This window comes from Mytilus galloprovincialis, chromosome 14 (assembly GCF_965363235.1).
Source record: "Mytilus galloprovincialis chromosome 14, xbMytGall1.hap1.1, whole genome shotgun sequence".
Taxonomy (NCBI): domain Eukaryota; kingdom Metazoa; phylum Mollusca; class Bivalvia; order Mytilida; family Mytilidae; genus Mytilus; species Mytilus galloprovincialis.
The window spans coordinates 28,340,585-28,357,302 of NC_134851.1; the positions used below are offsets into that span (position 1 = coordinate 28,340,585).

The window sequence follows — 16,718 nt, forward strand, 5'->3', positions numbered from 1 at the left end:
TTTGAGATTCATCTTTCTCCTTCTTCAAATTGTATTTTGATTCATCCAACTGCAGTGAAGCCTTTATCAAAGAAGTGTGGTTTGGTAAGTTTAACTTTACCATGTCTACTATTTCCCAACATACTTTTGCTTCAAACACCATAATAGAATGTTTGTTTTTTGTTTGTTTTTTAAATAACTTGCATTTATAGTATGTTACACATACAGTATGCACCTTCATTTGACTTTAAAAGGGCATAAAAACATATGTAACCATAAAATAGACCCAGTGGACATGTTTACCTTTTCTAATAAACATTTCCATTTGTTCTGTTAATTCAAACTAGATATTAGCTAGACACAGTAATTACTTTGTAAAGTCTTAAAGGAGAATATACCATCATGTACATATTAGTACCAATGCAGCTTCTATTTATTGCTTATTCTTCAAGTTATACTTGTCCTATAATCATTATTCCTCATACAGTGGCTCTATAAGCTGTTTAAATTTTTTAAGATGATAAAAAGACAGAAACAACTTATTTTTTAATAATCAATAAATAGCTTTATTAAGAACAATAAATTGAAAAGTTATTTATACAAAGCATATAATTAGATAACATTATTTGGCAAATACCACTTTGATCTAGAAAATAAAGTATAATCATACGTCATACATCTTCAAGGGAACAACAATCATACGATATTATTATTATATACCTCCCTCAGGTAAAACTATATGATACAAAGGGTTTCCAGACTGTGATACCTTTGACTCATCTAACAATGATATCTTTGCAAGAAAATTAATACATCTGCGAATTTCATTTTCCCTTTCATAACAGATAACTAGATATATTTGGAAAAGATTCAGGAAAATACACATCTTTAGAATGGATCAAAGAAACATCACTGTCCAAAAAGGAAAATTAGGAATCAATGAAAGCAGACTGTAAAAAGTAAAAAGTTCCCACTTTGTAATCTATAAATATTTACACAATAAAGTAAAAAGATTTACACACACAAAAAAAAATCTAGAATATGCACTACATAGTGAAATTACATAAAATTTAAATATCTAAGAAGATGGATAAAGATAAGTGTTACAGTAGTTGGTGCAAGTTTGTGTTGAATCAAATTAAAAGTCATTTGCATACCAGACCATAGTAATAAAGTCTATTGGGGGTCATAAAATCTGCTATGTAGCCAATGTGACAGACATAATCTAAAGGAATAGTTTTAGTTTGCACAAATAGGAATAATAAAATATTAAAAAGAATGCAAATACTTGAGACTGATGACTGTTAGTTTTCACATAATTCTTTGTTTCAATGATTAAAAACTTTGTTGTATGTCTGCCTTTCCTATTGTTGAATGCAGGGTACCTAATTATAACATGTACAACTATATCAGAAACATGTATCCATATTGCAATTGTTTTGAATCTCAACTGTATATTTTCAAAAGTGTGGAATAGTATAAAACAATATTAAAGCTAGGTTAATCTTAACCAAAGTTTTGGTTCCGAACATACATGATTGCTTCTCAAGATACCTAACATATGTCACAGAAAAGGGGAAATGTTTTTGTATCAGACATTTAAATCAAACTTTACACAAAACAGAACAAACTTTTCATAATTGAATACATGATACAACAAAATTATTAAAGCATACAGATAACTAGTTACCATCAAATATTCAAAATGAAAATGAAAAAAAAAATAAAATATTTAAATCAAATTATAAAAACTAACAATAGTTATAAGTCAACATTAATATAATTCTAACTACCAATTAAGTAGTTTGAGTTTAGAATGGACTATTTAAAAAAATTAAGATAAAATACATTAACAATGAACAAGTTTAAACAGTAGACTTTACAACTATTAAAATATGTAAAATATAATTTTGCCAAAAATGATAAAAATGGGCTATTACAGATGTGTGAGGGTAGGAAAGAATTGCTTAATTTGATACATGTCATAAGGTTATCAAGATTTTTTCCTACCCAAATAAACTCTTACATTGGAATAATTTTAGAATATACTATAAACTGCATGTAGCTAATCAATTACAAAAGAGCCAAAAAAGATTACAAGAATTGTAAATGAATTCCATCTGGTTTTTCACCATTGTCCTTCCCTTTCTTCTTTCGGTCTGCACTTTCTGAAAAGAAATAAGGACATCAATTTTTTTTCTAATTATATGCCTATGCAGTATAGACTTTGGTGATCTAAAGTTGTTAATTTTTGTGTCCTTTGGTCTCTTGTGGAGAGTTGTCTCATTGGCAATCATAAAACATCTTTTTTATATATGATCAATGACAGAACAAAAAACAAATATTGAGCAGTTGTGTATTGAACAATCACAAAAATTTGTTAATAACAGAAACAGAAGAAAATGTTGAAGCTTCTTTTTTGAAAATCAATTGCCATGAATTCTATTATGTGTTCTTTAGTGACTTGCCAATTAACTGAATATACTATTAATGCGCTATGAAAATATTTTTAACCGAAATCAACATATAAAAAATAACACTATCATATCAAAGCCAATCGGGTCTAAAACAGAATCTTGAGTAAACTCTAAAAGTTGAAAATGTTATAAAATTACATAAAATGCTTAAATTTCAAAATCTGAAAACATCAAGCCCCAAATCATAACTGATTCATATCAATTAATTTTGATATAAGGACTCTGAAATCATAGACAATGTACAATTGTTAAAAACAGAATACAGAAGAAACATATTCTTTTTGGATACTAGCTTGCATATAAGAGTACTTACCTTAAACACAGAAGGCACTGTGGTTACTTTTCTTTCCATATTAGGTGTCCCTGGAATATAGAACAAAGGAGCAGAAAAACATATAAAATAAAAATATTTTCTCTGAAGCTACCTCTACAATTGAAAGCAATAATGAATCTCAAAAATATAATTTGGCTTCAATAAGCTTGAAGATAAGTTGTCTTAACTGTGTTTTATTGTCACCTCTTTTTTAATGACAACCTGATCATTAAAAATCATCCTTAAGAATGAACTAGACATTGCATTGTTTTCCTTACTAGCCCTAACAAATGTGTGTGAAGCAAATACCAATCCTAATCCTTTTGTTATGCCTGAGACTGGTATTATATAAATAACCTCATTGACTTAACATAAAGACTTTGGCTTTAAAAAATATGAATGTAGAGAATACTTACCGCTAGCATCTTTGAACTGTTCTGGACTTGCCAAATTATACAATGAAAGTATCCATTATAAGTCTCTTGAAATAACACTATAGACAAAGCACCTTTATTACCAGCTAATCAGAGTTCAAAGCAAATTAGTTTGTACAGTTATTTTGATTATCTAAGTGACAATATTGATGAAAAAAAACAGGGTTAAAACAAATGACTGAAGAAATAAAGAATATGAGTATACAAAAACAATAACTAATTTATGTTTTAGTTAAAAAGTTAAATGAACCAAAAAAAAAAAATTGAAATAAATCTTTCTTAAAGATAATTTACAGACTTGTACAGCGCTATTACACTGCAATTGCAGAAGTCTTTTCCTTTTATTCGAAAAATAACTATACAAACTTTTTCTGTCAATGAATGGTAATAATAAAGAAGACGCAACCAAATGTTTTTCTAGGCAAGATATGCAGCTGCAATACCACATCTTTTTTCAAAAGCTTCCCGTTTCCTTTCACACCAGTGGTAAATCATAAACTGTAAATAAAAACAGAATTTCTCTAGTGTCATGGATCTAGCAGAATATCTAATTTTCTGTATAAAAGAATTGAACTGTTCACATATTTCAGTATTAAGTCCTTGTAAAGGAGCAAGTCTCTGTGATTTGTAACAATAAGGACACTTGTGAGAATATCCATGAAACAGATCATGCCAGAATCGCGTATTTTCCCAGAATCCAGGTTCTCTATTCAAACAATACTCTTCTAACTGACAAGAAAAATCATAAAAAACTTCTTCTGGTGCCTCTTCCAGATAACAGTAGGCAGATGTGAAGGGATCTTTTCTTCCCTCGGAACCAGGAATAATGTGAAATCCATAGCAATGACCATAATGTTTCGGGTCAAACCATAAAAACAAATATGTTGTGCCTTTCCGGGAAACCTCAGGATAAATCTTATTGCACTGTTCATTGGTTCTTGCAGGAAGATCGTCATAATTTTTCGAATGGGCTTTTTCATTCATTGTATACTTTGGCAAGTCTCGTTGTTTCTCTCCAGATGGTGTAAAGTAGTATGCCACCCCATTTTTTGTTGGATTATAAGAACCATGCTGTGGATTTGCTGGAGCTGCTGGCTTATTTAGCTGTTTAATTTCATCAACCCTTGAAACCAGATACTGAAAAAAACTAATAATGTTAGATGATTTCGGTTAGATTGAGCAGCATTCAGAACATCTCTGATTTCTGGTGAAAATTCAGAAACCAAGTTCAGTCTGCTGCAGTCACCATTCTTAATTTCATTAAGAATGGACATGAATAATTCAGTGTATCTGAAAGGAATAAAAGCAGAAAGAGAATCATTTGATGATAAACCTTTAAATATAATGGATAACTTTTTCATCAGAACATCAGGGTACTCATTGCAATAAAACCGTCGGATAATATCTTTGCACTTTTCATCTACAGTGTTTATCAAAATCTCTGTACGATCAGTGTCTGTCTGAAAATTCAAGATGTCATTTGCTCCTGTTAATCCTAATTGTTTTCGTGCAAGGTATGCTAGATGATCTCTACATTTTCGTATGTTTTCATTTTCATTAGGTAAATCAGCACGGAAACGCAGAAATGCTCTATCATTTCTCCTGTGACAAGGATCAATCAATTCAGCAGTTGGTTCAGGTGTTTCAATCGGTTTAACATTTGATTGACGAAAACTAATACCAATTTTTGTACCATCACAATCCAGGAATATCGGATTACTTTTACATATGTAACACTGCTTTCGGAAGTCAATTTTAAATTTGCTACTCCATGAAAACCACCAAGAAATAAAAGTTTGAACAGACATAAATTTAGCAGAAGAATAAATTCTGGAATATTTGTTAGACATAATTTTACAAAAAGCACTAAATGTGACATGTGTGTTAAGAGCATGATCAATAAAATCCCATCCAATTTCATCTCCAGCAGCAGTTTCTTTTGACAAAAAAGGGAGGCTGTTTATTGCACCACTATACTTCACCAAACATCCTGGACATCCAGCAAGGCATTCACGATCTCTGACCTTTAACAAGTAAAAAGTATTCATAGTTACTTTTTAATTTAATCATTTTGGTCTTAATTCTTGGACAATACACAATTACCTAATTTTGCACATATTCTGCAAGTTCTATGAGTGTAAAAAATACATTTTGTTTACTTATAAATTGTTTAATTGTCTGTAAAAACATTTGACAGTCTACTGAAGGATTTGATTAGACTGCCATTGTTCAGAGCAGAAAGCCAATAAGGAGAATATTTAAACAACTAAGATTTAAGAGCATCTCAAAGTTAACTTTTTTTTCAACCTGTAACATGTATAACGTCAGACAAATTGAGTATTGTGTACTTTTATTAATACAGGAATTGAAACATAGATATGTAAAATTATGACTTGAAATAAACCTTGCACTTTATCTTAACTTTGTCAATCATATCACATCTCCTTATTTTTATACTGTGAACATATACATAGTAGTTCTGAAACATTTCAACACTAAACTGAGTTTCTACAATAGTTCCACTTACAACATATCTTGCAGGTCCATTTGTCAGGTACACTTTTGGTCTATACCTTACTTCTGACAATTTTCCTTCTGGGAACATCTCACTGTAGTAACCAGTCTGTAATAAATGTATGTTTTAGTGAAATACAATATTCTGATATAAAACATAATCTATTTCCAAATAATATAAAGCTTACAGTAAACCATAACATTTCATTGTATCTATTTATGAAATAAACACAAAACAGATCAAGAGATATGTCTCATTTTAATACAGTCACATCAAAGACAAGTATACTGTAAACCAACTAAATTTCGCGAGCGATTTATTTTCACTACTTTCGCTAGTAGAAAAATAACGGAAAATTAAATCGTTGCGAAAAAGGAATAACTTGAATCTTTCCCTATCAAACTACATAAAGTAAATAATAAAAATCACGAAAATAAATTGCCGCGAAGTTGACTAGCTGGGTATAAACGCGAAATAAAGTATTCGCGAAAATAAGTTGGTTTACAGTAGTCGTTTTCAAATATTTCGAGTTTACAAGATAGGAAATTGACTTGTATACATACCCCACATGGACAATTACCTATTGGAAATGGAGGACACAAAACCAGTATTTGTCCAGCAAAACATCCTGTTATATCTCTGTGAAAATCTTTAGCTCCATCAAATATAGCATGTCTCAACTGTATGGTCTCTCTAAAGCTAGGATCATTGTCCTGTTTTGGTGGGTGTTGACTTAAACTTGGAAAATCCCATAACCCTGTATTTTCTTTGAAAACACCATCCTAATAAATACCATCATACATTTAAAATTATGATTACTCCTAAACATTTTTTACAATGATACCAAAATTTTAAACATATTATATTTGTATAAATGATGCTGAAACACTGATATTTTTCAGTTATAAGCTACAGAATTGGGATGACCTAAAACCGACTTTAAATGTTTATCTTATTGTGGAGGGTAAAATGTATCTTTAAAAGTTTTGGACTTCAATTCACATTAAATTTTGTTTATATATGTATAAGAAAAAATAAGACCTTGTAATTGATTAGTTTTTAACAAAGATGAAATCTAACTGTTGTGAGCCAAGGCTCCGTATTGAAGGTCATACCTAGACCTGGAATTGTTTACTTTTATAAATTGTTATTTGGATGGAGAGTTGTCTCATTAGAACTCATACCACATCTCCATATACCTATGTATCTAATAGGTTTTCTTTAAATATACCTGTGAAATTGTATCAGTTTGCACAGGTTCATTGAGTTCTGCATCATCATCATCCAAGTTGGGTTGGTTGTTAAACTGATCATCGTCTTCATCATCATTGTCATCCTCCATGTTATCCAGATTAACTAACCATAAATCTCTGTTCGTCTTCATGGCATCAAGATGAGGACATATGTTGGTAGTCTCTTCTAGATATATTACTTTTCTTTGAGAGCATCCGTATATTGTTTGGCATTCCCCAGATTGACATATTAAACGGTTTTTGGATAGGTGAACAAAATTACAAGATTCAGTATCATTTTCGGCTCTTACAGTAAATTTCTTGGTTTTCAATGTTGATGGCAAAATACAAACAGGTCTGTCCAGAAGTTCTAAAGATCTGATAACAATTTCTTGACTTTTAGTTGGTTGTGTAATGGATTCTGGAGTAAAAACATTAATAAAAATTGGTTCAATCACTTCCTTAAACAGACGAATATGGCAGCATCGAATATTAACATCATAAATCTCAGCATCAAGATTGTCATTTAAAGTTGCAAGTTGAAGAAGGGTGGCATAAAGTTTACACGTACAACTATAATGTAGTTCATTTCCTTCCAAAGTTCTAGTCATATGAACATAAGAAAAATTATATATAGTTCCAGTATTCATGTTGATATCATTCATGCATAATATGTCAATGTGGGGTTTGTGAAGTCTCCATTGAAGGGTTCCTGTTTCTATTTGTGCAGTTTTATACTGTTGGTACAATGAATTTTCTGTGGATCTGTTTTCTTCAATAAAATCTGGATTTAAGATGGTCAAATTTCTTAGAATGTCTTCCTCTGTGAGAGCTTTGCGTCTTGTTTTAACAGATCTTTGTTCTTCAGGTTGACTAACTTCAGTATGATTTGATGTTTGGTTTACTGAACAACTCTGGATTGCGGATGTTTCTGTTGCTGGGTTCTTGTACCTTTCAACTAGCTGATAGATGGTACCAAAATCTTTGTCTCTGCAGTGAAGTAGTATTAAATTTCTTAAAGATGCTGGTTTTTTCTTCCCTACTTCATCTCTAACAGACAGCATCCTGGTATATCCCACATGGGCCTGATCTAATTCATCCCAGTAATGGTTGTTGGGGATAGCAGATATTATCATGCACTTCTCGTGCCAAGTGAAATGGGAACTTCTTGGAGCATCTAAAAGAGATGAAAATTCAGGTGGATGTTGGGGTACACCATTCACTCTATACTGCTGAAAGGAGTTTTCCCAAGTATGTGAGGTCGATCTAAATGCACCTGTAGCCTCATGGTACCTAAAAAGATAATCTATTATTTTAATATTTTTTATTTCATTATTAACATTCTTTAATGTCTTACAGCACTGCACATATTGTGATATACAATCTCATATGTCTTGTTTAATCAAATGTATCATGCATATTTATATGACTGAAAATACAAGAACAAAATGTCACCTTCGAAAGAATACTAGTTCAAATTAGAACAAAAGATGCTTGCCAAATACAGCACTATCTTTATATGAAACCAAATGTCTCTAGTGGTAATCATAAAATGAGTATGATAATACATTGGGTAAATTGTTGTTTTACTTTCTCATTGACATTTAACTCTACAAATAATCAAGCAGACCATTTTGTCTAATATATTTTACTACAAACTTTTTTAAAATACATTAATCTTACTGAAAAAAAAATAATTGTGAGCTGCAAACTTTTCAGTAGAACTCACACTCAGTTTTAGTAAGATATATATATATATATATGTAGTTTTACTTTCTAAAAATGTGTATTGGTCTTATACAATATTTTTTTTTCTAACCTTGCTAATAACTGATTTGTTTCTTTGTGAGAATTCTTTTTGATGACATGCAAAACAGTGCCAAGAAACTGGAGGTTTTCTGAAGTTGGACTTAATGTTTGTGCCTTGGCCAAAAGATTTCTGTGTGCATTCACAACACTTCCTTTATTTTTTGTCATCAAATAATTGAATCTTCGCCCAATATCTGCAGAGGGTTGACCTGAAATATGTAATGAAGAAATCAATAATCTATTATCTTATCTTGTAGGTCACATGTATAGGATATGAAAGACATTGCAATTAACATGAAATGAGAACTGGCAACTCTTTTTTAGTATTCAATATTTGACGAATTGAATGTAAATAAGATGTATTCACATTGTATACCACAAAAGAGTATTTCTAAGGTTTCTGGAATTCTAAATATTCATGATGTTTTTCATGAAAATTCTGTCAAAGACTTCTATACCAATGTTCTTTCAAACTTTAATAGAAAACTTCAGGATCATGGATCTTGTTTTTTTTTGTTTGAAAGTATATTGAAATAAACAAAATATTTTTTTATAGGGGAAAATAAGGAAACCCTAAAGGATAGAATTTGATCAAATTCAATGAGAAAATTGACTTGCATTAATACCTCTAACCTATCAAATACAAATAGAAGGTTTTTTGATAGTTTAATTTTTAATCTAAGGATATTTTTGTTGCATATTTAATGATAGTTAAAATAAAATTTCAATAAAATTAAAAACAAAGAAATATTTCAATAAAACGCCAAAAAGGGATGCTTAGAAAACAACGAACAATCTCACTGGATATTTTTTCCAAGTGCTTTTAAACTTACTCATAGCCTTATGACTTCTTTTTCTGTCCAATCTTTTGGCATATCTTTGATGGTACTGTGTTATATCTTCTGGAGTTGAGACTTGGCACCAAATAAACTTCCCCATTGAAATATTGTCAAAATTATCTTCCATGTAAGATTTTACATATCTTATACCTGTAATATATCAATAACAATAAAAACTAATTTCAAATCTAAAATGATCTCTTTGTTTTATGTGAAAAGAATGGAGATTGTAATGAACTGCTTAAAAAAAAACTAATGTTAATGCTTTATACAGATCCTTTTACACAATTTTAATTAATAACTATTACAGATGATTGCATGACTGTTTACTCTGTATATTACTTATGTGAAAAATTTACAACACAAAAACTGCTTAGACATGTATTGCATTCTAATTACTACTTGACATATATATTGTACAACATTAAGGAACTACTCTGTTATTGGGGGAAAATATTGATTCAAATAATTGGATATACTATGATTACTGATATTAGTAAGAATGTACCTTACAATTTAAAAACATGCAAACAGAACTTGAATAATATAAGACCACTATAGTTTCAGTAACCAACAACTATTGATTAGTTATAAAACAATGAACCTTATTCATTAGAAAACTTACCTTCAGCTAAAAAATAACCTTCCAAAACACCACTTTCAAAAAATCTGCAGTAGCAGTTGTTCTCAATTTTGAACAATGAACAGTAAAAGGTCCCATCAGATAAGGCTGGCAAAGCTATATCAAGAAGTGACTTCTCTAGTTGTAATAAAAATGGAGTTTCTGGTGAAGCAAAGCCAGCTTCCTTCAGGGCAGATGAACAATGTTCCTCTTGGTGAATCACATCAGTACACTGACTTAAATTTTCGAATAGATTGGATTTCCATTCTGAAAAAAATAAGAGTGTTGTATATGGCATATTACATGTAAAGCTGGTAAAATAAAAAGACAGGTTATTCCAATAAACAATAAAATAACATGTGTGCATGAACTGCAACTACCCATTGGAATGATGGCAAATAATTAATTAACTTTTGGAATGACAACTATGGTGCATAAAAGATGCAGTGATTTTATTATCAAAAGTTAATTTTTTTTACGTAATACTTCAAGTGCTCAAGAATAAAATATTAACTTCTTTGTTCATTCATTCACAGTATGGTACATGTACATGCATGTACATGTACCAAAGCATAATTAGTCTCATTAGTCTTACCCCTATCATCAAACTGTTGTACAGTTGCTGCGGCTGGACACTGAAGTTCTGGTCTGGATGATGTTGCTCCAAAAACAGTCTTAAATATATATAAAAAAAATTCTATATAATTGTTCCATTTAAAACAATTTACAAACAATGTTTTTCATTTTATAATATGCATATTTTATATACATTAGCAGAACTTACGAACAACCGTTGTTCGACCTGTTAGTCAAATGCATTTTGTTAAAATAATTACTTTTTCACTGTTTTTGGTCTTTTGGAAAATGTTGTTTGTATTTAGACCACTTTACCAAGAAATTTGTTTTACATGCACACATATAAAAATTGTGGTTTTTATAAAGCGCAATCATAGGTTTAAAGGTTGTTTAAATTTATACTTGTATATATACCGGTATACACATGGTACATATATATATGATACGACAAATGATACGGATTTTGCCATGTATTAATTATTCTGTATATATATATATACACACCAATATCAGCCCAAGGGCTTTAGGCCCGAGGGTTGATATTGGTCGAGGGTGATACGGCATGCGATACGGATTTTACCATGTTTTATACGCTTTATCATATATTTCAACAGGAGAGTATTATATTATATGAACTGTTTTCTGATCCATAGCACCGGATTACCTTCAGTTCTACTTTTGTCTTGTTTCAAAGGCCTTCAAAGAACTACTCAATTACTTATCCGAAGCAACTGGGTAACCTTACAATTTGCGTGCTGTTGTTTTAAAAATATTTTGTTTATCATTGTATTCTTTTGTGTGTTTTGTATTTTTTAAAGTTGCATAAAGCCATTTAGTATGCCAAAAAAAATGAAAACTTGACGTTCTTGACGTCACATGTACATAATAATGACGTCATTCAATAAATTGTGTCACGCCCGAATGACCGTACCTATTTTGATGAAAAATATTTCTTAAAAAATAAAATAAAAAAATAAATAAAAAAGTAGGGTGTGATAAAGGGTATGGGATAAAGGGTGCACATCAAAGTTGCGCGATATGGATTAAACCGCAGGCTATTTATCAAATATGAAAACTACTGTATTTACTACTAAACATATGATAAATATAAATATACAACTTGTCTAAACATCAACCCAACAATGTTAGATCTTTTAATTTGCTTTCACAAATTTTTTGTTCTTCCATCGCCAGGATTTGAACCCATGCTACTGAGATATCATGACACCAAATCGCCTGCACTGTAGCCGTCCGCTAGACCACAGGACCACAGTGGCTTCACAAATAATAAAGCTTTCAGTGGCCGTGTGTTACCTTTCCACGTCAGTTTTAATCTAGCGTCATACTACAGTACATTATATACAAGGCATGGAGATGTTATTGTTACAGATCAGCTCAATTATCTATAGTAAAGGATCCTACACATTAATGCAAGATACAGTCACAGAAAATAATTATATTTATAAGTACGTCTGAGTCAGTGACAACTGTACAACAGATTTATCCATCGGATCACCAGCAACGATGGTAATACATGGCTGTGTACATTATGTATATACAACTCGTCTAAACATCAACCCAACAATGTTAGATCTGTAAATTTGCGTTCGCATATATATAAATTCAATATTAATATATAAAACATCTAAATATTTATGATATATTAGTCAACATTCTTTCATACCAGGGCACTGAATCGTTACAAGTAAAGATACATGTACACAATAACTTAATCATATGAACGACTAAAAAGTGAACAAAATGTTTCATTAAAACACTGGACAGATATGAAGCAAAATGTGTCAAAACCAAGTTCATTTATTGACAAATTACAAATGGTGCAGCTCCTCATGTTGTCAATGTGCATTGTGAGTTGTTCAACGCAATCAATTAGATTATTTTTTTAATCATCTGCGATCATCTGCCTGATTAGAATTCTTTTTCATCAAATTGGGACTCACAATATTTAATAAAAAACAACAACATAACCCCGGCCCACACCTGGAAGTTAAATGGTCATTCCCTAATAAAGTACAGGCAGATTTGGTAAGAAAGAAAAATCTAACCTGCTATTTATTCAATGGAAATCGGAAATTTTATATCAAATTGATTCGAAAAGCCAAATTCTCCCCCCCCCTTTTTTCCACCAATGACCTTTGAAATATAAGTCACCGACATCGGTGTATAAATAATTGATGAATGAAAAATAGATCTTTCAAAGCTCTATTAATCAATCAATGATATTTAAACTCCACATATTATTTCTGTTTAATCTGCAGAATATTTTGACACAAATTATCCGATATTATTTTTAGTTCGGCGACCAAACTGAAAATGAGATGCACGTGCTATAGATATTTAAAAACAGGATGGAATCTTCAATTTGAACCACTTACTCTTGCATCGGAACTCATGTCTATTTTTTCGACTGAAAACAATGAAAATTGAGGCGAAAAAAAAATGGTGGTTTGGGTCTAAATGAATTCAGCAAGATGGCGGATGTTGTGGGTCAGCATCTTGCATCCTGTAGTCACATGAAACCATGGACCAATCGCACCGCAGGCACCCGAAATTTTTTATAATATATTTTCTGATTGGTGCGCACGTTTTGGTAGATGAATGCACTGGTAGAATTAGAAATCAATTCTAACCGTAGAACTGTTCTAGAAGTAGAACTGACCAAATATCTGGTCAGTTCTAGCTAGAACTGTCAGGATCAGTTCTAGGGTAGAACTGTCAGGATCAGTTCTAGGTAGAACTGTCCAAATCAGTTCTAGGTAGAACTGACCAAATCAGTTCTAGCTAGAACAGTTCTAACCAGAACTGACTAAAAGGTGTCAGGCTGACAGTTCTACGTACTGTTCTAGAACAGTTCTCCTGACAGATTTAATGAGAGGTTAGAAGTGATCTCCACTGTACGTACGGACGGACATACGGACAAGCGTTAAAATGAATGCCCCTTCCGCTGTAGCTGAGATTATTCCGGCGGCACGTCTGTCTATGTATACCTTCGTATAGAAATAGGCCATTTATAAGAATGGATAAGTTTTAAAAAAAGTTTGTGTGTGGAAAAGGGGGGCAAACTTCTGAAAGTGACATACGAAATAAAATGTTTGAAAGTTTGCGCTGGCTTCCAAATAATTGTAAAATTAACACTGAACTACTTACCTCGGGTAGTTGTCTTCTTTCTCTAGAGCAAAACCAAACCATTTTCAAAAATGTCTTTGAGTTTATTAAAAGTTCGGAAAGATTTCAAATTGTCTAGGTAGCAAACCATGATCGCACACACATCATCATCTAAGTAAAATTTCTTCTCCCTTTTTTTTTGTCCTTTTTATTTTTTCGTTTTTTTTTTATTTGTTTTTTTGTTGTTTTTTTTTTTGTTGTGTTTCTGTTTTCTAAATAATGATTTATTCATTTATATATTTTTATTTTCATTTTTTATTTTTTTCTGTATTATTATTGTTTTTTTTTTCTTCAATTTTCCGTCTTTTGATCCATATTTATATTTACTAAATAGATATACCATTCTATACATGCATGCTCATACATATACTTTTGTATTATATTGCTATAAATGTTAAATGGAGAAGACTTCAGAAGTCTGTTTGACTTGTGTCTTATCCAATTTGTACTTTAACAAATAAAATATGTTTAAACTAAAAAAGTGACAAGAAAAAAAAACCTATTTTCTATATTTTACTACATAGTGTAATAATCTAAAATTCAGTGATTATTCTCTTTCATTTTCATTTTTTAGTTTCAATTTTTGTCTTAAAATGGGAGGGGGCATAGTTTTTTACCCTTTTTGCCCCTGGTTCCTATACGTACACTGTTATTAATGACGCAACGTTAGGTATTGCTACTGCCACGAAAAATAGCGCTAAGTAAATATTTGATAAGGAAATTTTTTTAGAAATGCTGACTTGAATATTTTAAATTATATATGAAAATAAAGATTGCGTCTTAAATTTTCACATTATGATAGAGAAAGAATAAAAATATAATATTCATAGGCTTCGGAAGACACAGATTATCAGCAAAAACGTTTACTTAGCGTTGTCCCATGTAACAAACTCGAAACATAAAACTCAACAATTCGCGAAACGTTCACGCAACTCTTCGAAATTTTGCATGAATGTTCTATGACATGATGTATTTCCGTATTGGTTTACATGTCCGTCTCCATTTAAAATATTATCGGTCGTCCCACTGTCTATATCACTCTGTTCAGCTCTTAATATTATTCCGTATCATGTCTTTGTGACGTCAAATACGTTGCCCCGGCCTTAATAACTTTGACCCGGACATATCAGCGACGTCATAATGTTTGAACCGACGTTAATAACTTTGACCCGAACTTATCAAGTCATCTTTTGTGTGCTGGTGAAACAAAGAAAACACTTCTGAAATACGCAAATATAGCCTGATAAATCGATTATCAGATTATCTGCATATTGATATTGTAAAATATCAGCTGTTTGACATTATATGAAGGCTTTTTGATCTCGTTCGCTACGCTCACTCGACAAAAAGCTTCATATTATGTCTCGCAGCTGATATTTTACGATATCAACATGCAGATAACCTGATAATCGGTACTTAATAGATATTTTGAAAAGAATATGAATAAATGACTGTTCCAGGGGAATTTTAGTTTGGAAACTTGAAACATTTCAGTTAAAAAAATTAAATTTTGACATATAATTTATTAAATTGTAAGCACGATCGTTTTGTACTAAGTGTAAGCTCCAAAAATTCAAATTAACAAATAAATTGAGCTACATATTCAATTAAAAACAATAGGTTTCCAATGTCTTGCGGAAATGTTCGAGTTAAACTGTCATGCCTTCACAATTTTTTTACGGCCAAAAAGCAGAGATTTAATTTCGTGAAGATTATATTTTTGCTCTGATTACTATACCAATAAAAAGTACTATAAAAGTTAAAGATGTTACATCAAATTGTATTAAGATTACAGGGTTATCTAGCGAAAATAAGGATTAATGAAAATGTCTTGCAAGGTTGTCCGTTAACATTATTTGACGTCGCCACAAGCGTAATATTGGACGACATGAACTGCATTGGCGGGTCCTTCCTCCACTTAATGTAAATATCCTACTTTCAACAAAACAAAATGATGCACATATTACAAAAAATACACATCTATAAGACGATCAAAAAGTTAAGAAAACTTCAGTGTCATAACTATAAGCCTCTTGTTCCACTGCTTGAATAAAACCCTATTCGGGTTGTTTATATAATGCAGCAATATTCCCCCAAAAAACACATAGTTACTAGGAGTAAAATTTAATATCCTATGTAAATTATAAAAACATATTCGATTGGAATCTCTCGGCATTTCTACTTGTGTGTTATACTTTGCATTTACCCAACAAGGAAAGCAGGAAAAACTTGATAGTGCGTGTTTCTAATTTAACGTTATTTTTCTGTTACACTAAATGGTAGCAACATCTGATGTTGCGTCATTTCAAATGTCTTGTTATAGCAATGAAACGAGTCATTTCGAATACCGGTATGAATATAAGACTGTTCCACGACGACTTTTATTTATTGAAGGCACTTATTTATAAAATACAAAATTATTGTACTTATTGGCTCTTTGTAATGTTCAATAGCGTATTTAAATAAAATTTCAAAGAATTAAATTTACTATTATACAAATAATTAATTCTTAGCTCTATTTAAGAACATGTAATTCAAACTTGTTGACACGAAGTTAGTTTAGAATTTGTCAAAGTAAGCTTTAAGAATTCCTTTTTTAAATTTGTCTTTTAATTTAGCTTTACCATGCGTGTCTCTAAACAAAGTATGCGACGCGTAACAGTTTAAAAGTCTTGGTGTTTTCATATATGCATTTGCATTTATTATGGATATATTTCAGACTCCATTTATGAAAGA

At 31.0% G+C, this 16,718-nt stretch overlaps 1 protein-coding gene across 3 annotated transcripts; it reads right to left on the minus strand.

The window, feature by feature from the left end:
- Positions 1-511: 511 nt before the first annotated feature.
- On the minus strand, positions 512-13,235 carry LOC143059604 (uncharacterized). 3 transcript variants are annotated; one of them, XM_076233122.1, is made up of 11 exons: positions 13,193-13,235; positions 10,816-10,894; positions 10,224-10,487; positions 9,593-9,748; positions 8,770-8,968; positions 6,950-8,243; positions 6,282-6,500; positions 5,731-5,826; positions 3,186-5,227; positions 2,770-2,819; positions 512-2,147 (listed from the first exon to the last, which is right to left on the minus strand). In XM_076233122.1, exons 1-9 carry the CDS (start codon positions 13,208-13,210, stop codon positions 4,304-4,306), a joined length of 3,249 nt encoding a protein of 1,082 aa, XP_076089237.1. In that variant the 5' UTR covers positions 13,211-13,235; the 3' UTR covers positions 512-2,147; positions 2,770-2,819; positions 3,186-4,303. The 3 variants fall into 3 exon arrangements, with proteins under 3 accessions (XP_076089237.1, XP_076089236.1, XP_076089238.1); XM_076233121.1 differs by having other exon boundaries at positions 2,770-5,227; XM_076233123.1 differs by lacking the exons at positions 10,224-10,487; positions 10,816-10,894; positions 13,193-13,235 and having other exon boundaries at positions 2,770-5,227; positions 9,561-9,696.
- Between the last annotated feature and the right edge of the window lie 3,483 nt (positions 13,236-16,718).